At 47.0% G+C, this 23,318-nt stretch overlaps 1 protein-coding gene across 3 annotated transcripts; it reads left to right on the top strand.

Annotated features, from left to right (window-relative positions):
• The first annotated feature begins 1,049 nt into the window (after window positions 1-1,049).
• LOC139247833 (tropomyosin alpha-1 chain-like) lies at window positions 1,050-23,312 on the top strand. Of its 3 annotated transcripts, XM_070871802.1 has the most exons (7): window positions 1,050-1,247; window positions 1,874-1,944; window positions 6,988-7,063; window positions 7,605-7,667; window positions 7,760-7,829; window positions 8,644-8,722; window positions 11,728-11,935. In XM_070871802.1, the coding sequence occupies exons 1-7, from the start codon at window positions 1,062-1,064 to the stop codon at window positions 11,729-11,731; spliced, it is 549 nt and encodes a 182-aa protein (XP_070727903.1). In that variant the 5' UTR covers window positions 1,050-1,061; the 3' UTR covers window positions 11,732-11,935. The 3 variants fall into 3 exon arrangements, with proteins under 3 accessions (XP_070727903.1, XP_070727904.1, XP_070727905.1); XM_070871803.1 differs by lacking the exons at window positions 8,644-8,722; window positions 11,728-11,935 and adding an exon at window positions 22,141-23,312; XM_070871804.1 differs by lacking the exons at window positions 8,644-8,722; window positions 11,728-11,935 and adding an exon at window positions 21,299-21,393.
• Window positions 23,313-23,318: the final 6 nt, after the last annotated feature.

Below are 23,318 nucleotides of genomic sequence, written 5' to 3'. Positions count from 1 at the left end.
TCTTGTTTCAGCTCCACCATGTCTGCCGCTGACCTTGTCTGACATCCCTGGGGTTAACGCCACTCCGTGTTAGCCCTTTAGAGGCACTCTGAACAAGTTGAAGTGTTGCTCCAGACCCCACTTTAGGGAGCTGTCCCCCATAATTGGCATTTTTGGCATGGTCCAGCATGGACAGGGTCTCCACCTTGGTCTCTGACTCAGCAAGAAAACTTTTCAATTTGATCTTTTTTTCTGTAAAAAGGGGAAATGGTTTGAACAACAAATACTACCGTTGGGACTTTTCTTCCCTTTTTTTTTTAATGTATCATCATTGGGGGAGGGGAAAGAATCTGAAGCTGGAAATCTTCGATAACAACAGTGGCGGGGCTAGGTTTGACCGACTGGTGACGGGGACCGAGGTGGGGAACACTGACACACCTGGTTCAAAGGGCAAGACAGGAACCGCACGGGACATGCCGGCCAAACCTGGAAAGAAAGACTTGCATTTCTATAGCGCCTTTCACGACCACCGGACACCTCAAAGCGCTTTACAGCCAATTAACTACTTTTGAAGTGTAGTCACTGATGTCATGTAGGAAATGCGGCAGCCAACTTGTGCACAGCAAGCTCCCACAAACAGCAATGTGATAATGACCAGATAATGTCTTTATGTTGATTGAGGGATAAATATAGGACACCGGAGAGAACTCCCCTGCTCTTCTTCAAAATAGTGCCATGGGATCTATTACGTCCACCTGAGAGAGCCGACAGAACCTCGGTTTAACATCTCATCCGAAAGACTGCACCTCCGACAGTGCGGCACTCACTCCCATTGCAGTGCTGAGGATCAGCCTAGATTTATGTGCTCAAGTCCCTGGAGTGGGACTTGAACCCACAACCTTCTGAGTCGGAGGTGAGTGTGCTGCCCACTGAGCCACAGATGACACCGGAGACTGAAGATGGGCGATGAGGTTCCTGGGAGTGAAATGGAGGCTGTCCTCCAAACCTGTGTTGGCCAACCTCAAAACAATTCGGGGTCATGACCTCCCTCCCTCCCTTCCCCTAAGACTCTGCCTCCTATAATGATGGGCATTGTTGATTTCTGTGGCGTGATGCTCATCTCCATATTCTTGGCTTTCCTTTCTCCTAGAGGTATGAAGGTTATTGAGAACAGGGCCCTGAAGGATGAGGAGAAGATGGAACTGCAAGAGATCCAGCTCAAGGAGGCCAAGCACATTGCAGAGGAGGCTGACCGCAAGTATGAAGAGGTGAGTTGTTTGTGTGACCCGAGTCTTGTGTGGAGGATGAAGCCAGGGCGATAGCTTCGTAGTCCTGATGTTAAAATGAAGGAAATTGAGAACTTGTCCAATTCTGTATACAGCTGTCTTAAAATGTTTAATGTTATTCATTGAGTGGGCCATTCAGCCCCTCGTGGCTGTTCAGTCATTCAGTTAAATCATGGCTGATCTGTACCTCAACTCCGTCTACCCATCTTTGCTCCACATTCCTTGCTGCCCTTACTCAACAAAGGTCTCTCAAAGAACAGTCATGGGCACTATGGGCGGAACAGCCTCCTCTTGTACTGTATCAGTACATAAGAACATAAATAGGAGCAGGAGCCGGCCATTTGGCCCCTCGAGCCTGCTCTGCCTTTAATAAGATCATGGCTGCTCTGATCTTGGCCTCAACTCCACTTCCTTTGAATTCCTTGATTCTATGGACAATCATGAGTAGATTGTGCCTGAATTTACGTTTGAGCTTTTGTTTCTTCCCCCAAGCTCGTGCATCCCGGCGCCCATGGAGGGAGGTCCACCCCGCAATGTCCCATGATGGCTGGCTGAAGCTGTGCTGTCGCCAGCAAGATCTCTGAATAACTCTTATTTTATGTCTTCAGGTTGCACGTAAACTGGTCATCATTGAGAGCGACCTGGAGCGGACTGAGGAGCGAGCAGAACTCAGTGAATCGTACGTATTCTTCCCACTGCTGTGCACTGTCTGTGAAACTAAAAAGTGCTTTCAAAGACCAACCATTAAAACATGCTTAACGTGAAATGCAACTTAAAATATTAAGTCTTTGAGTACGATGATGGCAAATCTTTAAAAATATATATATAAAATTCCTCTCATCATTTCGTAATGTCTGACCTGAACGTGGATACGAAAATAATAGCAACTTTTATTTATATAGCGCCTTTAACATAGTAAAACATCCCAAGGCGCTTCACAGCAGTGTTATAAGACAAAACAGATAAAATGATCAATTATGAGGGAACGTAATCTCATTCCACAGTGCGATCCCAGCCCGGTACTCAAAGAATTAAGGCAGCGATGAAACTCATCCAGATATGAAATGTCTTGGCTGTATCCCCTTTGGGGGTTTTTTAACGTGTTGTCTCTTCTTCACTGCATGCTTTCACTGCACACTGTTTTGTGGCCATGTGCATTTCTGGCGATCTGTTAGTCGGGCCCGCCGAGGGGAAGAGGAGGTTAGAATAATGGACCAAACCTTGAAATCTTTAGTGGCAGCAGAAGGCAAGGTACTGGAATTAATGCACTCTCTGGCCTGGCTCCACCACAATGTGCTGCCGCGCGCTCTCTCAACACTTGTGGGCTCACTGTGTGCCGAATGAGTACTGCCTTGGTGTTTAGGAAGGTCTCGCTGGCTCCCCTCTCTGCTGCCTGTTCTGCAATCTCTTGGTGTTGTGATTTCAGTCCTCATTTATGTCCTTCAGCAGTGGCCTAAAAGCAGTTGATTTTTCACTCCCCTCTGTTAAAGAAAATTTACAAACTCGTTTTCCTTGGGTAAGGAATTCTTGCATTTATCACCTATTTTATAGGTGAGAAGTGCATAGCGATATGGCTCGCTTAAAATGGATTAGATTGTGAAGGAGTCAGCTGCTTTAAGGCTACCTTTTGTGCTCTTATAAATAAAGAGCTATTTCGTTAAATCTCCTTTTTTCTTTCTCTTGCTTTCTCTCTTTAACTCACTCTTGCTCTCATGCTTTCTATCACTCTTTCTCCTTCATTCTCACTCGTGCACACTCGGCCCCATTCTCTCGCTGCCATGTGCTCGCTCTCTGCCCCGCTCCCCCATTCTCGTCCCTGCTTACGTGATCTCTCTCCATTTTTTTCTCTCTCTCTCTCTCTCTCTCTCTCGCTGCCCCTCTCTCTATCTCTCGCTGCCCCTCTCTCTCTCTCGCTCTCTCTCGCTGACCCTTTCTCTCTCTCTCTCTCTCTCTCTCTCTCTCTCTCTCTCTCTGCCCCCTCTTGCGCTCTCTCTCTCTCTCTCTCTTTCTCTGCCCCCTCTTGCTCTCTCTCTCTCTCTCTCTCTCTGCCCCCTCTCGCTCTCTCTCTCTGCCCCCTCTCGCTCTCTCTCTCTGCCCCCTCTCGCTCTCTCTCTCTGCCCCCTCTCGCTCTCTCTCTCTGCCCCCTCTCGCTCTCTCTCTCTGCCCCCTCTCGCTCTCTCTCTCTGCCCCCTCTCGCTCTCTCTCTCTGCCCCCTCTCGCTCTCTCTCTCTGCCCCCTCTCGCTCTCTCTCTCTGCCCCCTCTCGCTCTCTCTCTCTGCCCCCTCTCGCTCTCTCTCTCTGCCCCCTCTCGCTCTCTCTCTCTGCCCCCTCTCGCTCTCTCTCTCTGCCCCCTCTCGCTCTCTCTCTCTGCCCCCTCTCGCTCTCTCTCTCTGCCCCCTCTCGCTCTCTCTCTCTGCCCCCTCTCGCTCTCTCTCTCTGCCCCCTCTCGCTCTCTCTCTCTGCCCCCTCTCGCTCTCTCTCTCTGCCCCCTCTCGCTCTCTCTCTCTGCCCCCTCTCGCTCTCTCTCTCTGCCCCCTCTCGCTCTCTCTCTCTGCCCCCTCTCGCTCTCTCTCTCTGCCCCCTCTCGCTCTCTCTCTCTGCCCCCTCTCGCTCTCTCTCTCTGCCCCCTCTCGCTCTCTCTCTCTGCCCCCTCTCGCTCTCTCTCTCTGCCCCCTCTCGCTCTCTCTCTCTGCCCCCTCTCGCTCTCTCTCTCTGCCCCCTCTCGCTCTCTCTCTCTGCCCCCTCTCGCTCTCTCTCTCTGCCCCCTCTCGCTCTCTCTCTCTGCCCCCTCTCGCTCTCTCTCTCTGCCCCCTCTCGCTCTCTCTCTCTGCCCCCTCTCGCTCTCTCTCTCTGCCCCCTCTCGCTCTCTCTCTCTGCCCCCTCTCGCTCTCTCTCTCTGCCCCCTCTCGCTCTCTCTCTCTGCCCCCTCTCGCTCTCTCTCTCTGCCCCCTCTCGCTCTCTCTCTCTGCCCCCTCTCGCTCTCTCTCTCTGCCCCCTCTCGCTCTCTCTCTCTGCCCCCTCTCGCTCTCTCTCTCTGCCCCCTCTCGCTCTCTCTCTCTGCCCCCTCTCGCTCTCTCTCTCTGCCCCCTCTCGCTCTCTCTCTCTGCCCCCTCTCGCTCTCTCTCTCTGCCCCCTCTCGCTCTCTCTCTCTGCCCCCTCTCGCTCTCTCTCTCTGCCCCCTCTCGCTCTCTCTCTCTGCCCCCTCTCGCTCTCTCTCTCTGCCCCCTCTCGCTCTCTCTCTCTGCCCCCTCTCGCTCTCTCTCTCTGCCCCCTCTCGCTCTCTCTCTCTGCCCCCTCTCGCTCTCTCTCTCTGCCCCCTCTCGCTCTCTCTCTCTGCCCCCTCTCGCTCTCTCTCTCTGCCCCCTCTCGCTCTCTCTCTCTGCCCCCTCTCGCTCTCTCTCTCTGCCCCCTCTCGCTCTCTCTCTCTGCCCCCTCTCGCTCTCTCTCTCTGCCCCCTCTCGCTCTCTCTCTCTGCCCCCTCTCGCTCTCTCTCTCTGCCCCCTCTCGCTCTCTCTCTCTGCCCCCTCTCGCTCTCTCTCTCTGCCCCCTCTCGCTCTCTCTCTCTGCCCCCTCTCGCTCTCTCTCTCTGCCCCCTCTCGCTCTCTCTCTCTGCCCCCTCTCGCTCTCTCTCTCTGCCCCCTCTCGCTCTCTCTCTCTGCCCCCTCTCGCTCTCTCTCTCTGCCCCCTCTCGCTCTCTCTCTCTGCCCCCTCTCGCTCTCTCTCTCTGCCCCCTCTCGCTCTCTCTCTCTGCCCCCTCTCGCTCTCTCTCTCTGCCCCCTCTCGCTCTCTCTCTCTGCCCCCTCTCGCTCTCTCTCTCTGCCCCCTCTCGCTCTCTCTCTCTGCCCCCTCTCGCTCTCTCTCTCTGCCCCCTCTCGCTCTCTCTCTCTGCCCCCTCTCGCTCTCTCTCTCTGCCCCCTCTCGCTCTCTCTCTCTGCCCCCTCTCGCTCTCTCTCTCTGCCCCCTCTCGCTCTCTCTCTCTGCCCCCTCTCGCTCTCTCTCTCTGCCCCCTCTCGCTCTCTCTCTCTGCCCCCTCTCGCTCTCTCTCTCTGCCCCCTCTCGCTCTCTCTCTCTGCCCCCTCTCGCTCTCTCTCTCTGCCCCCTCTCGCTCTCTCTCTCTGCCCCCTCTCGCTCTCTCTCTCTGCCCCCTCTCGCTCTCTCTCTCTGCCCCCTCTCGCTCTCTCTCTCTGCCCCCTCTCGCTCTCTCTCTCTGCCCCCTCTCGCTCTCTCTCTCTGCCCCCTCTCGCTCTCTCTCTCTGCCCCCTCTCGCTCTCTCTCTCTGCCCCCTCTCGCTCTCTCTCTCTGCCCCCTCTCGCTCTCTCTCTCTGCCCCCTCTCGCTCTCTCTCTCTGCCCCCTCTCGCTCTCTCTCTCTGCCCCCTCTCGCTCTCTCTCTCTGCCCCCTCTCGCTCTCTCTCTCTGCCCCCTCTCGCTCTCTCTCTCTGCCCCCTCTCGCTCTCTCTCTCTGCCCCCTCTCGCTCTCTCTCTCTGCCCCCTCTCGCTCTCTCTCTCTGCCCCCTCTCGCTCTCTCTCTCTGCCCCCTCTCGCTCTCTCTCTCTGCCCCCTCTCGCTCTCTCTCTCTGCCCCCTCTCGCTCTCTCTCTCTGCCCCCTCTCGCTCTCTCTCTCTGCCCCCTCTCGCTCTCTCTCTCTGCCCCCTCTCGCTCTCTCTCTCTGCCCCCTCTCGCTCTCTCTCTCTGCCCCCTCTCGCTCTCTCTCTCTGCCCCCTCTCGCTCTCTCTCTCTGCCCCCTCTCGCTCTCTCTCTCTGCCCCCTCTCGCTCTCTCTCTCTGCCCCCTCTCGCTCTCTCTCTCTGCCCCCTCTCGCTCTCTCTCTCTGCCCCCTCTCGCTCTCTCTCTCTGCCCCCTCTCGCGCTCTCTCTCTGCCCCCTCTCGCGCTCTCTCTCTGCCCCCTCTCGCTCTCTCTCTCTGCCCCCTCTCGCTCTCTCTCTCTCTGCCCCCTCTCGCTCTCTCTCTCTGCCCCCTCTCGCGCTCTCTCTCTCTCTCTGCCCCCTCTCGCGCTCTCTCTCTCTCTCTGCCCCCTCTCGCGCTCTCTCTCTCTCTCTGCCCCCTCTCGCTCTCTCTCTCTCTCTCTGCCCCCTCTCGCGCTCTCTCTCTCTCTCTGACCCCTCTCGCGCTCTCTCTCTCTCTCTCTGACCCCTCTCGCGCTCTCTCTCTCTCTCTCTGGCCCCTCTCGCGCTCTCTCTCTCTCTCTCTGCCCCCTCTCGCGCTCTCTCTCTCTCTCTCTGCCCCCTCTCGCGCGCTCTCTCTCTCTCTCTGCCCCCTCTCGCGCGCTCTCTCTCTCTCTCTGGCCCCTCTCGCGCTCTCTCTCTCTCTCTCTGGCCCCTCTCGCGCTCTCTCTCTCTCTCTCTGCCCCCTCTCGCGCTCTCTCTCTCTCTCTCTGCCCCCTCTCGCGCTCTCTCTCTCTCTCTGCCCCCTCTCGCGCTCTCTCTCTCTCTCTGGCCCCTCTCGCGCTCTCTCTCTCTCTCTCTGCCCCCTCTCGCGCTCTCTCTCTCTCTCTGCCCCCTCTCGCGCGCTCTCTCTCTCTCTCTCTCTCTCTGGGGCCCCCCCCCTCTTCTCCACACCCCCCCCCCCCACCCGTCCTGTGCGTGCGCTCTCTCTCTCTCTCTCTCTCTCTCTCTCTCTCTCTCTCTCTCCATTTTTCTCTCTCTCGTTCTCTCCCCTGTTTTTTTTTTTTGCATTCTCCTCTTTCTGCTCTGCCCTAAAACAGTAAATCTGCTGAGCTTGAAGAAGAGTTGAAAACTGTGACCAACAACCTGAAGTCACTGGAGGCTCAGGCTGAGAAGGTAGGAGAGGGTGCAATCCCTGCTTTGTACCAGCCGTGTGAAACATTGCAACAAAATGATGGTCTCCATTGTCTAACTGCAGAAATTAAAACTTTCCCCTTTGCTAAAAATAGCTTTGCTGTATAATATGGTTAATCTAATGTCTTAAATTACAACCCAGGACCACTTTATAATTTAGTAAATTCTGTCTGATTGTGCATTGACCCTGTGCTAGTATAAATTGGAGCAATTCAATAGCCAGAGCAACTTTAAGAATTACAATGCTCTTTCATATTGGAGAGGGAAATAATTTCAAGTGCAGTGCCACAGTGTATGATTTTAAATGTTTGTGTAAAGATGCTTCAGATTACCCATAGCCTTTCCAAATAATACAGGGCATTTAAATATACTGAATGTATTGCTGAAACTGTTGCCATCAAATCCTTTCTGTTTGATGATTTGGAGGGGGGTCAGGCTAGCTGGTTATTTGTAGCCTATTGGAATTTTGCCCTTGATGCCTGTTGATGAGTATTTTCCTTGCTCCCCCCCCCCCTCCCTGCAGTACTCACAAAAGGAAGACAAGTATGAGGAGGAGATCAAAGTCCTGAGTGACAAACTGAAGGAGGTGGGTGAAGCCTCCCATTGGATTTTTGTGATTCCAGCGTAGTCTCCTTTTGGTCTGGTGCTAAAACCGTGAAATCTCGTTCATGTTTTCAGGCTGAAACCCGCGCTGAGTTTGCAGAGAGGTCTGTCGCCAAGTTGGAAAAATCCATCGATGACTTGGAAGGTATGATTGTCAATCACTCTTCGAATGTCTGCTGGCTGTTAAAGTCGGCCTGTACTGTTGGTTTGTGGCCCGAAACATACCCAGCGGGCAGGTGATGCTGCACCGTCTGATGTCTCTCTCCTTTTCCACCAGAATGCTAGTGAGTGATAAACAATGGAGCTATTGGTGAGAGGAAGGTGTATAAGGTGGTACTGGTGGGTGTACAGGGTGGTAACTGATGTCAGGGAGGTGTTTAGTGTGGTAGTTGGTGAGATTTCAATAAAAAAGTTTAAATAGCATTACTTCATCATTTAGCTTTAGTGACGTTTGTTTAACATTGAAAATTGGCTGAAATAAAATCAACCCTGGCCATCCTCTATCTAGTCCACTGTCTCCATCACTTTGATTCTTTCTAAGATTCTCTCACTCTTCAGATATTGACATACTGCTTCTCCCTGGGTTGTCTTTGCCCTCTTTGGGCCAGCAGGAAATGCATGTGTTTGTGGAGGGAACTCTTCCTGATTTGTATTTAAGGTCTAGATTTTGTTTACATCCTGTAAGGAGGACATTTTTAAACCATTGACTTGTTCACCAAGGGCAGCATGTAATATTCTCTGGGGTAAATAGGTTGCATGAAGTAGCAAATTATCATTTCCTTCATTTACTGATTGATTTTTTTTTCTCTCCCCATTTTGCTCACTTGTACTTGGCTGTTCACCTGACCTCCTCCCTTTTTCTGCTCTTCTGTCTGTCTTGGATGCTGCGGCCTTTCATCATCCCTCTCATCTTTCATCATCGCCATGTCTCCTCACCTCTGCTGCCTCTGCCCCTGTAGACGAGTTGTACGCCCAGAAACTGAAGTACAAGGCGATCAGTGAGGAACTGGACCATGCTCTCAACGATATGACATCAATGTAAATCTCTTCCTCCATGCCTGTCTGCATCTGTACTCCACAACTCTCCAAATAAACTCCCTTGTACTTACTGCACCTCTTTTTCTATCTATCAAACTGATTCTTAACTCCATCCTCTGTTCCTCACCTTGTCTCTTAACTATATTTAATTTTGCAGTGCACTCATGTTTGCCGTTCCGGAACTGATTTACCTGCACTGCTTTAATGAGAATGGCGGTGTTTAAAAATGGAAGTACATTATGCATCTTCTGCATAATAGCACCCATTTAAATCAGGATGCCAGCGTTCAGAAACATAAGTGTACTGTGTCTAAATCTTCAACTCCATTTGTCTAACCCTATTTAATTCTGGAGTTCATTTGCTTTGTTTAAAACAAAAAAGAAAAAAATGGGAGTCTTGCCCAAAGCAAATATTTCAGAATTGCCAAACCAGGAATGTAAAATGCAGTCCTGAAACTTTGGTCTGTTCTCGTCGTGTGTACATCACCAGATTAACTCTGTTCTGTATTAATACCTGAGGTTCATTTGCTTTGCAAAAACGTATGTGGTTTTTGCATAATGCAAATGTGTTCCGGACAGAATTAACCAAGCGTTGGATGTGGACATCTTGTGTAGTCCGAAGAATTTGGTCACATCCACTCACGAGAGTGTGTGTGTGTGTGTGTCTATGTGAGAGTGTGCACAAGTGTAACTTGTAACTCCCAATGAGTTTCCTTCTGTTGTACTAATCAATAAATTATTAGAAACCTCACACACTTTTTTTACCATCCTCTTACCATTGACTACACCTCCATCTCCTTGTGTGCCTCTAACTTTTATTTCTTTCAGAGTGCAAGAAAGATGTATTGCTAACAACAGCGTATTGCAGCGCTCACCCCGAAGTTTCATTTACTTCCCGGCCACAGATACACACCTGGAAGTCTGGGCAGGATTTCCAGTTGGTGCCGGGTTTTTGTTTCCTGCACATTGCGTTTTGAACTTTTCGAAGAGCAGCCTGCTTCCGCCTGTCGATGCCGTCATTGGCTCATTCCAAATGAAACACACTGTTGGTGTGCAGTTGGCTGGTTTCAGTGGTAGTTTGATAGGCTGGCAGTCCGTAAGATTTCTGGTTTGGGGTCTGCTTTCATGTGGCAGGGGTAGGAAAGCACATGCATGTACACTATACGCACCAACCTAGCAACCATGGGGTCAGAGTTCAAATTCCCACCCAGGCAAGTTCTGACATTGCATTCAACAAATCTGGTCATTTTACGGGTTAGCACCACTGGAAGGGGCGGCAGGGGGGGGAATAGGACGCTGAAAGCAGAGTATTCTATAACCCAATGGGTTCATCTGCTCCTCCTATACCTGACCCCGACTCACTTCGGAGTCACGTAGCAAACCACCTGGTTGTGAAGAAGGCCTGTCGCAGTCTTGGAGTCCCCAGGGCTGGGCCCTAATTCAGGCCTTTGCACCATCCCCATCTCTCAACATCATAAATTGTGGATAGATTAAAGTACTCTCTTTTGGAGGAGATTGTCTTCATGAGCACCGTGTTGGTGATGCAGCTTCTAGAATGACAAACGTGATTGGCCAACCTCAGTCTTGATCACACGGAGAATGAGTGTAGAACTCAGCACAGGGGAAGGCCATTCACAGAATCATACAGCACTGAAGGAGGCCATTCGGCCCATCACACTGTCCCTGCTCTTTCCCCATTCCCCTGCAAATTTTTCCTTTTTCAAGTATTTATCCAATTCCCTATTGAAAGTTACAATTGAATCTGCCCTTTCAGGCAATGTATTCCATGCCATCGTAACTCACTTTATATAACAACAAATTCTCAACTTCCCTGATTCTTTTGCCAATTATCTTAAATCTGTGTGCTCTCGTTAAACAGTTTGCTATATACTCTATCGAAACACCTCCTATTAAATCTCCCCTGCTCTAAGGAGAACAACCCCAGCTTCTCTAGTCTCTCCACATAACTTACTCATCCCTGCCAGAGTAATCATGAAACAACAGGGAGAAAGGGAAGAGTAACCTCTGCTCGAAGAACAATCCAAGCATTCGGCCCATCGTGTCTGTACTAGCTCTTCAACTGGAGCTGATCCCCTTTCCTGCCATTATCTGAAGTGTTACTATCTATACTACTATGATCAAGTTGTAGTGTTTATATTTGCTACACTGTTGAAATCTTAGGCCAACATCCATGCAAGATTGCTAGAATTTGGGCGTTGATTTTCAACCTGCCCATTGGTCCTGGTTGTTATGCTAAGTTTCATGGCGGATTACAGCTGCTTGCCTCTTCCAAATGGGCGCTAGGGAACATCTGTATTATAGCCCTATCTGCAGGTTATATCCTAGTGATGACCAACTCTCTAACCCATGTGGCAAACGGTGTTCTCCACATCATTTTAAGTCCGTTCTTTATGTTGGAGCGAGCTAATTGACCCGATGAGGCACTGGCCTGCCCCCTTGCTTCTCCTGCGTGGCAGGACATTGCGGCGGTTTGTGGCTGTAAAGGAGGAAGATTCGTGGGAAATAGAGGGGGACAGAGAGACACAGAATGTGAAAAGGAGGGAGAGTGATGGAAATAATAAGTTTGGTTCCTTCTGGTCTGTTTCATTTTGGAATGATCCATCTTTGTGATGAGGCAGTTTTGGCCTCCTTGTCCTGGCAGTTGGGCCATGTCAAGTTGAGAATTTGGTTTGTGGAAACGCTTCATTAGATGCTATAAATAACATTAATTAAACTGGAGACCAGAGCAGGCAGTAACTCCACTCCTGCAAAATAGGATTCAACTAATTAATTCCTATTTTAGTAAGCTCTCCTGTTCTTCCATGAACCTGCAAGATTTCAGGTTGGCATGGCCTTGCACTGGACATCAAATTGGAAAGTAGCCAAATTTTTTCAAATTCTTCGCTTGCTTTTATTTTTATGCAGTTTATTTTTTTTTTTGCTTTCTGCTTTCATCTGTTTCTGCGTTCGGCCATTCATTGTTGTTCTGTACCTTTTCTCGCGCAGATAAACTGCTTCACTGCAATGCCAAAGACATCTTCAACCAGCTGGCTTTTCTTGTTTCTGAATTCTTCTTCACTCAAGTTTTTAAAAACTGGGCCGAATCTCTTCCTCTCCCTGTCCTAGCAGTTATTCCCGGCTTTCAGTCACACTCCTCATTGTACAGTGTCTCTCTTCCTAGCCTAAATGTAAAATAAATACCCTTCCAGATGAACTGTATCCTTTTGCAATTTATTATTTATTATTGAACAGCAGCTTTGAAAAATAAAGCCGAGGTTATGCTTTACACTAGAAAGAAATGCTTTTGTGGCTGTTGCTTTTTCACTCACGTTGTGCATGTTTGCGCAGATGCCCGATAACGATTTGAGCAGACCACATGAATTGGTGCAATGTTGGGTTAAGTTGATGATCTGTGTCTGTCTGGTGTTGCCAAGTGTTTCATACAATGACTCGAAGTTGCCTCCAATTGGAAGTTTAGCCCCATCCTCCTTGAGCTGATTGTATAGAGGGATGCAGTGTGGCGACTGCACTAGGAGTTGTTGCTTCATTGGTGGGTACGGTGAACAATGGACTGAAGACATGGACCTCACCACTGCAAACCACTCCACTCCAAACCAAAACTCAAACCTGTTGTTTTTTAAAAGCTAAGTTTAATAAATATGTATCTCTCTGTGGAAAGTTCTAAGCTAGACTGGTTTCTACTGAAAGTGCTGAATGAGGATATTGTTTTTTTTTTAAATTGTATTATTTCTTCCCCCGGAATACGAAGGGGCTTCCTTCTCCTTTAACATCGATCAAAGCGGCAGAATGACCCTGGTTATAATCCTGAGGCACAATGTTGGGCCCAATGAATTTGTACACCATTTATGTACAGAATCTGAGTAGTTTTAATATCCAGCTCCCTGTGCACTTCAGTTAGGTTCAATTCATGGGCACGGTTGGATACAAGCCCACCAGTTCAACTGCCCAATTCTAATGCCGTTCCACTTTGTTTAAATAGCACAACCGGGTGCTTTTTAAAAAAAAAACTGATGTTCAGAAATTGGCAATTGAATGTTGGAGGATAAATCAACTGACTCTACCATCTTGTGTTCACTAACTCAGTAAGACATGTTGTGGGTGAGGATGGAGCTTTACCTCCCTGATCTTCCTCACTGAGCTCCGGCAGATAAAAGTTAATCACAAATTCATAGAATGGTTACAGCACAGGAGACCATTCGGCCCATCGAACCTGTGCCAGCTCTCTGCAAGAGCACCTCAGCCAGTCCCACTCCTCCTGCCCTTTCCCTGTAGCCCTGCAATTTTTTTTTCCTTTGGCTATTTATCCAATTCTCTTTTTTGAAAGCCAAGATTGAGTCTGCCTCCACCACCTTTTCAGGCAGTGCATTCTAGATCCTAACCACTCACTGCACAAAATGTTTTTTATGTCGCCTTTGGTTCTTCTGCCAATCACCTCAAACCTGTGTCTTCTGTTCTCGACCCTCCACCAATGGGAAGTTTCTGGACCCTTCATAATATTGATCACCTCTATCAAATCTCCCCTCAACCTTCTCTGCTCTAAGTAGAACAACCCCAGCTTCTCCAGTCTATCTATGTAACTGAAGTCCCTCATCCCTGGAACCATCTTTTCTGTGCCCTTTCTAAGGCCTTCACACCCTCCTTCAGTTCAAGGGAACTAATTGTAAGCGTTTATTCTGTAAACTAAAATAAAAGTTTTGAAGACCATTACTCGGGTCATAAATATAATAGTCACCAAGAAATTCAAAAGAAACTTCTTTACCCAGAGAGTGGTTCAAATGGGGAACTCGCTACCACATGATGTAGTTGAGGCGACTAGCACAGATACATTTAAGGGGAAGCTCGATAAGTACATGCGGGAGAAAGGAATAGAAGATTATGCTGTTGGGGTTAGATGAAGAGGGGTTGGGGCAGGCTCATGTGGAGCATAAACACCTGTTGAGCCAAATGGCTTGTTTCTTAGAACCCTAGAATGATTACAGCACAGGAGGAGGCCGTTTGGCCCATCAAGCGTGTGCTGACTCTCTAAGAGCACCTCAGCTAGTTCTGTACAGCTCATTCTATGTTGGAGCTCCTTGTCTGTGAAGCCCTCCCTGTTGCATCTGCCCTTTTTTGTTGAAGTTGCTGAGCTAGTGACCCGACCCCCCCCCCCCCCTCCCAATGGCTAATCACACTGTTTAGATGAAGTTGGACCAGGCGAAGAATGATACATCAATGGGAAAAATAGTTTTTAAAGTATTGCCTTGAGGTATTTTGACAATTGATCTAAAAAGACTTGCATTTCTGTAGTGTCTTTCATGACCACTGGACGTCTCAAAGCGCTTTACAGCCAATGAAGTACTTTTGTAGTGTAGTCACTGTTGCAATGTAGGAAACTCAGCAGCCAATTACCACACAGCAATGTGATAATGACCGGATGTTTTTGTTATGTTGATTTGAGGAATAAATATGGGCCAGGACACCGGGGATAACTTCCCTGCTCTTTTTCAAAATAGTGCCATGGGATCTACGTCCACCTGAGTAGGCTGACGGGGCCTCGGTTTATCGTCTCATCTGAAAGACGACACCTCCGACAGGGCAGCACTCCCTCAGTACTGCACTGGAATGCCAGCCTAGATTTTTGTGCTCCAGTCCCTGGAGTGGGGCTTGAACCCACAGCCTTTTTTTTATTTTCCAAGTAATAAGTGATCTCCTTATTTTTCTTACCAAAATAGAATACCTCACATTTATGTGTTGAAATTCATTTGACAATTATATGCCCAGTCTGCAAGTTTATTCATGTCTTCCTGAAATTTGTTGCAGCCCTCCTCAATATAACCCCTTCCCCACCCCCACCACCAATTTGGTGTCATCTGCAAATTTGGAGATTGTGTTTTTGATTCCAAAGTCTAGATTGTCGATGTGAATTGTGCACAGCGGTGGTCCCAGCACAGATTCTTGTGAGGATCAATTTCCATCTTCTGCCACTCTGAATAGCTACCCTTTACCACTACCCTCTGCTTTGTCTTGCCAGCTAGCCATCCATTTTGCTCATCATCATCATAGGCAGTCCCTCAAAATCGAGGAAGACTTGCTTCCACTATGGGGAGGAGTTAAACTAATATGGCAGGGGGATGGGAACCAATGCAGGGAGACCGAGGGAAACAAAATGGAAACAGGAGCAAAAGACAGAAAGGAGATGAGTAAAAGTGGAGGGCAGAGAAACCCAAGGCAAAAAACAAAGGGCCACTTTGCAGCAAAATTCTAAAGGGTCAAAGTGTGTAAAAAGGCAAGCCTGAAGGCTGAGAGCCTCAATGCGAGGAGTATTCGGAATAAGGTGGACGAATTAACAGTGCAGATAGCAGTTAACGGATATGATGTGGTTGGCATCACGGAGACATGGCTCCAGGGTGACCAAGGCTGGGAACTCAACATCCAAGGGTATTCAACATTTAGAAAGAATAGACAGAAAGGAAAAGGAGGCGGGGTGGCGTTGCTGGTTAAAGAGGAAATTAATGCAATTGTAAGGAAAGACATTGGCTTGGATGATGTGGAATCGGTATGGGTGGAGCTACAGAATACCAACAGGCAGAAAACGCTAGTGGGAGTTGTGTACAGACCTCCAAACAGTAGTAGTGATGTTGGGGAGGGCATCAAACAGGAAATTAGGGGTGCATGCAATAAAGGTGCAGCAGTTATCATGGGTGACTTTAATATGCATATAGATTGGGCTAACCAAACTAGAAACAATACGGTGGAGGAGGATTTCCTGGAGTGCATAAGGGATGGTTTTCTAGACCAATATGTCGAGGAACCAACTAGGGGGGAGGTCATCTTATACTGGGTGTTGTGTAATGAGAGAGGATTAATTAGCAATCTCGTTGTGCGAGGCCCCTTGGGGAAGAGTGACCATAATATGGTGGAATTCTACATTAGGATGAAGAATGAAATAGTTAAGTCGGAGACCATGGTCCAGAACTTAAAGAAGGGTAACTTTGAAGGTATGAGGCGTGAATTGGCTAGGATAGATTGCCGAATGATACTTAAGGGGTTGACAGTGGATGGGCAATGGCAGACATTTAGAGACCACATGGATGAACTACAACAATTGTACATCCCTGTCTGGCGTAAAAATAAAAAAGGGAAGGTGGCTCAACCGTGTCTATCAAGAGAAATCAGGGATAGTAATAAAGCCAAGGACGAGCCATACAAATTGGCCAGAAATAGCAGTGAACCCGGGGACTGGGAGAAATTTAGAACTCAGCAGAGGAGGACAAAGCGTTTGATTAGGGCAGGGAAAATAGAGTACGAGAGGAATCTTGCAGGGAACATTAAAATGGACTGCAAAAGCTTCTAAAGATATGTAAAGAGAAAAAGGTTAGTAAAGACAAACATAGGTCCCCTGCAGTCAGAATCAGGGGAAGTCATAACGGGGAACAAAGAAATGGCAGACCAATTGAACAAGTACTTTGGTTCGGTATTCGCGAAGGAGGACACAAACAACCTTCCGGCTATAAAAGGGGCCAGAGGGTCTAGTAAGAAGGAGGAACTGAGGGAAAATCCTTATTAGTCGGGAAATTGATGGGATTGAAGGCCGATAAATCCCCAGGGCCTGATGGTCTGCATCCCAGAGTACTTAAGGAGGTGGCCTTGGAAATAGCGGATGCATTGACAGTCATTTTCCAACATTCCATAGACTATGGATCAGTTCCTATGGAGTGGAGGGTAGCCAATGTAACCCCACTTTTTAAAAAAGGAGGGAGAAAACAGGGAATTATAGACCGGTCAGCCTGACATCGGTAGTGGGTAAAATGATGGAATCAATTATTAAGGATGTCATCGCAGCGCATTTGGAAAGAGGTGATATGATAGGTCCAAGTCAGCATGGATTTGTGAAAGGGAAATCATGCTTGACAAATCTTCTGGAATTTTTTGAGGATGTTTCTAGTAGATTGGACAAGGGAGAACCAGTTGATGTGGTGTATTTGGACTTTCAGAAAGCTTTCGACAAGGTCCCACACAAGAGATTAATGTGCAAAGTTAAAGCACATGGGATTGGGGGTAGTGTGCTGACGTGGATTGAGAACTGGTTGGCAGACAGGAAGCAAAGAGTAGGAGTAAATGGGTACTTTTCAGAATGGCAGGCAGTGACTAGTGGGGTACCGCAGGGTTCTGTGCTGGGGCCCCAGCTGTTTACATTGTGCATTGATGATTTGGACGAGGGGATTAAATGTAGTATCTCCGAATTTGCGGATGACACTAAGTTGGGTGGCAGTGTGAGCTGTGAGGAGGATGCTATGAGGCTGCAGAGTGACTTGGATAGGTTAGGTGAGTGGGCAAATGCATGGCAGATGAAGTATAATGTGAATAAATGTGAGGTTATCCACTTTGGTGGTAAAAACAGAGAGACAGACTATTATCTGAATAGAAACATAGAAAATAGGTGCAGGAGCAGGCCATTCAGCACTTCTAGCCTGCACCACCATTCAATGAGTTCATGGCTGAACATGAAACTTCAGTACCCCCTTCCTGCTTTCTCGCCATACCCCTTGATCCCCGAGTAGTAAGGACTTCATCTAACTCCCTTTTGAATATATTTAGTGAATTGGCCTCAACTACTTTCTGTGGTAGAGAATTCCACAGGTTCACCACTCTCTGGGTGAAGAAGTTTCTCCTCATCTCGGTCCCAAATGGCTTACCCCTTATCCTTAGACTGTGACCCCTGGTTCTGGACTTCCCCAACATTGGGAACATTCTTCCTGCATCTAACCTGTCTAAACCCGTCAGAATTTTAAACGTTTCTGAGGTCCCCTCTCATTCTTCTGAACTCCAGTGAATACAAGCCCAGTTGATCCAGTCTTTCTTGATAGGTCAGTCCCACCATCCCAGGAATCAGTCTGGTGAATCTTCGCTGCACTCCCTCAATAGCAAGAATGTCCTTCCTCAAGTTAGGAGACCAAAACTGTACACAATACTCCAGGTGTGGCCTCACCAAGGCCCTGTACAACTGTAGCAACACCTCCCTGCCCTGTACTCAAATCCCCTCGCTATGAAGGCCAACATGCCATTTGCTTTCTTAACCGCCTGCTGTACCTGCATGCCAACCTTCAATGACTGATGTACCATGACACCCAGGTCTCGTTGCACCTTCCCTTTTCCGAATCTGTCACCATTCAAATAATAGTCTGTCTCTCTGTTTTTACCACCAAAGTGGATAACCTCACATTTATCCACATTATACTTCATCTGCCATGCATTTGCCCACTCACCTAACCTATCCAAGTCACTCTGCAGCCTCATAGCATCCTCCTCGCAGCTCACACTGCCACCCAACTTAGTGTCATCCGCAAATTTGGAGATACTACATTTAATCATCTCATCTAAATCATTAATGTACAATGTAAACAGCTGGGGCCCCAGCACAGAACCTTGCGGTACCCCACTAGTCACTGCCTGCCATTCTGAAAAGGACCTGTATCCCTGCACACACAACTCGCACATTTCACCAGCAGTAACTGCAGCCCATTGGTTGCCCCCTGTCCCAATGAGTCCACTGATTTGAAAGTTGTGAAAATGTTTGCTGATGTTTTGTGAAGTTGAGTGAGAGGGAAAGAAATGAACTTTGTATAACTACAAGGTTTGGTGAAACCAGAACTTCAAACCACAGAGTGAAAGGCTGAGTTGGACATTTAGCTGGAAATTTGGTCAAAACTTTCTTCCAATGCGTGCATCGTGTTAATATATAAAACACTGGAAATTTAAAATAAAACACAAATTCTTAGAAACACGTAGCGGGTTAGTTGGCATCTGTGGGGGACAATTTAGCATTTCCAGTGTGCCCCATGCATCTCAATCTTTATCTTTAGTTCTCATAGTCAACAATTATGATGACTTTCCTTGTGCATTCAAAGTATTTTCTATATTTACATTTTTTTTAAAGATTTGTTGGCACTTTTTAAAATTGAGTGTGCTGCAGTTCCATTTTTGTACAGTGCAGGGCCTAGACTTGCTGTTGTTTTCCGGAGTTCCCCCCTCAGAGTTGTTTTTTTTTTAAACTGTGCAAGATGACCTACACTTGATGTGTCTAGTTTGGTCTGCACAGGCTTGACTATTTGAATAGCACTGTGCTGTGAATCATTTTACTGTTGCCTTGTATGTACAGAAACAACTTCTTTCAAATCTCATCCAATGGAAGCTTGCAGGGGACCAGGATTCAATGCACTATTGACGATCATTAGTGATTCCGTGGTCCCGGGGAGGAGACCAGCTTGGGCTGAAGATGGGGTGGTTCTCCCAAACGCACTCCTGGTGACTGAGGCTCTCTGAATGTAGGGTTGTAGAATTAACCCCTCGAGTTACAAACTGCGCACAATTCACTTCAAACCGTCCATTGCATTTTAAATAATTAAGTTTTGTCCAATGTGCAGCCCATCTAATTCATAAGGTCAGAGATAGTGAAAAGTCTTTCGGCCCACCCATCCGATGCATTAGATGCTGCATCTTGATGTCTAATTGTATTTTAAATAGCCCCTGTGTTTCTGCCTCTTGCTTTGCTTGGCAGATTTTTCTAAACTTTATCATTTTCAACATGAAATCTCTTAATATATCAATTTATTCATTGATTTCTGTATCTGGTCGTTGCTCTGTATTTTGATGTAATCTTCACTCTTGTGACAAAGCATTTCATGCTATAGAACTCGATGTTTTTTTAAAAAAAGACTTGGATTTATATAATGTCTTTCATGACTACTGGAAGTCTCAAATCGCTTTAGAGCCAATGAAGTACTTTTTGGAGTGTAGTCACTGTTGAAATGTGACAGCCGATTTGTACACTGCAAGCTTCCACAAACCGCAATGTAACAATGTCCAGATAATCTGTTTTATTGATGCTGATTGAGGGATGAATATTGGCCAAGACACTGGGGATAACTCTGTGCTCTTCTTCATTCTGAGAGCAGATGGGGCCTCGGTTTAACATCTCATCCTAAAGATGGCACCTCCGGCAGTGCAGCACACCCTCAGTACCGCACAGCCTAGATTTTTGCGCTCCAGTCTCTGGAGTGGGACTTGAACCCACAACCTTCTGACTTGGAGGTGAGAGTGGTACCCATTGAGCCACAGCTGATGCAGGCTCCTTGCTAGAGCAATACAAAACAAATCTCACTGCCTTGCTCTTCCCCATCTTGCCTCAGCCACCCTCTGGCCATCGACTACTTTCTGGGCCTTCCTTAAACACCATCTATCTAGACTGTAAAGCTTAAATTTCTTGTAATTCATCTCCTTTTACGTTTGATCAACCGTTGCTGTTCTTGTCTCTACCCAAATTGGATCCAATTCACATGTGAAGACAATCTGAGCATAGTTTCATTTGAACCGTCCCTTCTGGTGGTGTATTAAGATGAGCCTGTTGGAAGTGAATGATTAAGTGACTTTCACTCCACTCATTTATTATCTCCTGTAGTGTGATAGCAAAATGGCACCATAGAAAGTTGCAGGATTGTTGGGAACTGCTTTACTGTAAAGCAGTCCTCCCCTTTTTCTCTCTCGATCTATCTGTTTTTCACTCATTTTTGATTCAACTGTGTTTGGTTTGACTCCAGGACTGGAGTATCTTTGACATTGGTAATATTTAATGAAATCAAACGGGTGCGTTTTTCTTTAGAAGTGTCTGTCCAGACCTCAATGCCTGCTTTTAGCTTCCTTTTCGCTACCTGTTTATTTGTGACTGGTCTCACCATTTTTTATTTTATCCTTTCCTTACAAATGAGACCACAGTCTGTCACTAGAAAGGGTGTGATGTAGCCTGGTGGTTACGGCACCCAGCAATTGTGAGTTCAAATCCCACACTGGCAGGGTGTGAAACTGGTACCAGAAAAACCAGCCCATGAAAACTACTGGATTGAATCACTAAATTACTTCAGGAAAGGGAACCTGCCACCCAGTCTGGCCTAGTCTCCAGTCCAGTCCCAACCTTGCGTGGTTGACTCTTAATGCCGTCTGCCCAACTAGGGGTGGGCAATAAGCGGCCAGTTTCAAAGTGAGTGGGATCATGAATGCAAGTGTGCAAATCGCTTGTATATAGGAATCGAATCCTATCCCCTCTAAATTGTGCCGTACAGAGCAAATGATGCAACGTAACTTCATATAATAAACAGTAGAATTGTAGGTTCCAGTGAATTAGTACATTAGTTATAGTTCCACAAACCAGGTGTAGGGAAGGTTTTTTTTTGCAGGGTTGGTGGCACTGTAATCTTCAACTCTTGGAGCCATTGTCGTACAGAAAAGGTTTGACTGTGTGTTGGATTTAACTTGCAACAAAGCCCAGAATGGGCTTGGGGTTTCTGGATGTGATGCTCAATGCATTGTGGTTTGTGTTGGGGCATGCGTAATAATGAACTATAAATTGAGGTCGGCAAAAGATTGCAGTATTTCAGCACTGCGAAGGTTGGAATTGTGTATTAGTGAGTTGCCTGGGTTTTGGTTTGACGTTGAGCTTTGCTGGTTTTTCTTCTCGTCGTTTTTCGCCTAACCTGAACTCTTCTGCTTTTGTTTCCTTCTAACCTGCCCGCGGACCCTGAAGACCGCCTGTATCACCAACTTGAGCAAAATCGTCTCCTTGCTAATGAGCTTAAGCTGGCCTTGAATGACCTGAGTGACTGATTTTGAGGGGTGATATCTAGCCTGGTTTCTAACCTTTAACCTGCTGGTTGTTGTATTTTCTCCTCTGACTAGTTTCGGATTGGCGCTATTGCAGGGATTTGCCTGTCAAATGAGATTAATTTCTTTAACCATTTCCCATTGGTCATGTAACTTAGCCAGCCTCATTCATTCAAACTCTCAATTTTAGATTTCCCAGTAAGTAAACTAGTCTATAGGAGAACCACTGCTTCAGTGCAAATGCTATAAGCCTCATTCTATTGTATACAAGCTCTAACTAGTTACCAGATATGCTTGCAGTACGATACTAAGCTAGTGTTTAATATGCAATATGTGTAATGGTCTAACCAGCTGATCATGCTTGCTGTGCATTTGTTAAGTACAATTTCCCTACATCTTTACACCATCTTCCCTATTCCAAATCCTCTTTTCAACCAATTGATTAGCACATCTGCAAGGAAGAACTTGCATTTATATAGCACCTTACACGACCTCAGGATGTCCCAAAACGCTTTGGAGCCAATGAATTGTAGTCACTGTTGTAGTGTAGGCAAAGCGGATCCCATACGGTTCTTGGTTTTAGAATTAGCTTCGCACGCTCATTTTCAGAAGAGAACATTTTCGAATTGTATTTACACAGTGCGCACGAGCAGTTGGTTTGACCTTGCTAGCTGGGTTCCATGTGCATGCCTTGAATGTAAAGCAGTGCATTTCTGATGAGCGTTCGTGTGCATTATATTTATTTATCTTTTAATCTTGCAACAGAGAAACTGGCACAAGCCAAAGAAGAAAACCTCAACATGCACCAGATGCTCGATCAAACTCTACTGGAGCTTAATAATTTGTGAGCTGCCTTGATTTGCTGCAGACTGGTTGCCCCTCTCTCGGTTGCCAAAGCCCATTCTTGAGAACAAGTGTGCCCTTGCTTATACGTGGATGTTTGGCAAAGGGGCAGGCAGTCAGGAGTTAGACCAACTTGATGAGTGATGAACCATTCGATGGTAACACTAGTAAGCGATTGAATATATACCAAATCGAAAATCTGCAGTATCCCATAATTGCTACACCGGTTTAAAAAAAAACTCTCCCCAACTGTTAACGTGCAGGCTGTTCATACTCCAAACAAATATATATATTCTTTGCAACTTTCTTGGTGTCCCCACCACCCCATTTCGTTTTTGATATTTGCCAGAAATTATTTTTTAAAACCTTGCCAAATATGTTTAGCGCCGTACGGTTTTTGTTTTTTTTGCTGCTTAAGAGTTATTTTTAAATGGAAGAATGCACTGGCAACCAGGTAAAGGGGAGTTGGGGAGCAACACTTTAGACCCACTTCTTTTTTTGTAAAACACTGGGTTTTTAAACTTGCAATTTTTTTTTCTCAGAGGGAAGGGATTAAAATATAGGAATGTTTTTTTAGAAGGTATGGGTGCTGTAGCTTATAATATTGCCTGTTTTTGTAATGAGCTATGTCCACATTTTTGTTGTCCCCTGTGATTGAATTGGTGGTCAGTCTGAAGTCTGGCTTGTAATTCTCCTTTCCATCTTGGTTCAACCTTTCCCGATTTGTGTTTTGAAAAGTTGTGTTTTAAAATGTAAATGAAAGGCACGATAGCAACACATCAGATTTATATTGGGAAAAGAAAATCTGGGAGCGTCATCTAGCTCTAGCCAATGAAGTTTGTTAAAGCAGCAATTAAATTTTAAGCGACATGTAGATGATAGTGTCACAAATTGCATAGTGAGGAGATTCTAGAATGTACTTATTAAATCCCCCACCCACTTTCTGCATCTTTGCACCAAGTCATCTTTGCTACCAACAGGTAGCACATTCCAGGTTGAGGTGTAGGCTTGGGCTCATTCAGAATTTTGCAATAACACAGCGATTATTAATGAGATATCCATGCCAACAGGGGTTGATTTTCGCCTGTCACAGTTCAAAC

This window comes from Pristiophorus japonicus, unplaced genomic scaffold (assembly GCF_044704955.1).
Source record: "Pristiophorus japonicus isolate sPriJap1 unplaced genomic scaffold, sPriJap1.hap1 HAP1_SCAFFOLD_2830, whole genome shotgun sequence".
Lineage (NCBI taxonomy): Eukaryota > Metazoa > Chordata > Chondrichthyes > Pristiophoridae > Pristiophorus > Pristiophorus japonicus.
This window is presented reverse-complemented; position numbering and strand designations above follow the sequence as displayed.

Bases quoted from the DNA above. Each gene is read 5' to 3' on its own strand.
- LOC139247833 (XM_070871803.1), top strand. From the start codon at position 1,062: ATGATGGGCATTGTTGATTTCTGTGGCGTGATGCTCATCTCCATATTC. The intron at 1,945-6,987 runs GTACGTATTCTT...GCCCTAAAACAG, and splicing joins CGAGCAGAACTCAGTGAATC to TAAATCTGCTGAGCTTGAAG. The intron at 7,830-22,140 runs GTATGATTGTCA...ATCTTGCAACAG, and splicing joins ATCCATCGATGACTTGGAAG to AGAAACTGGCACAAGCCAAA.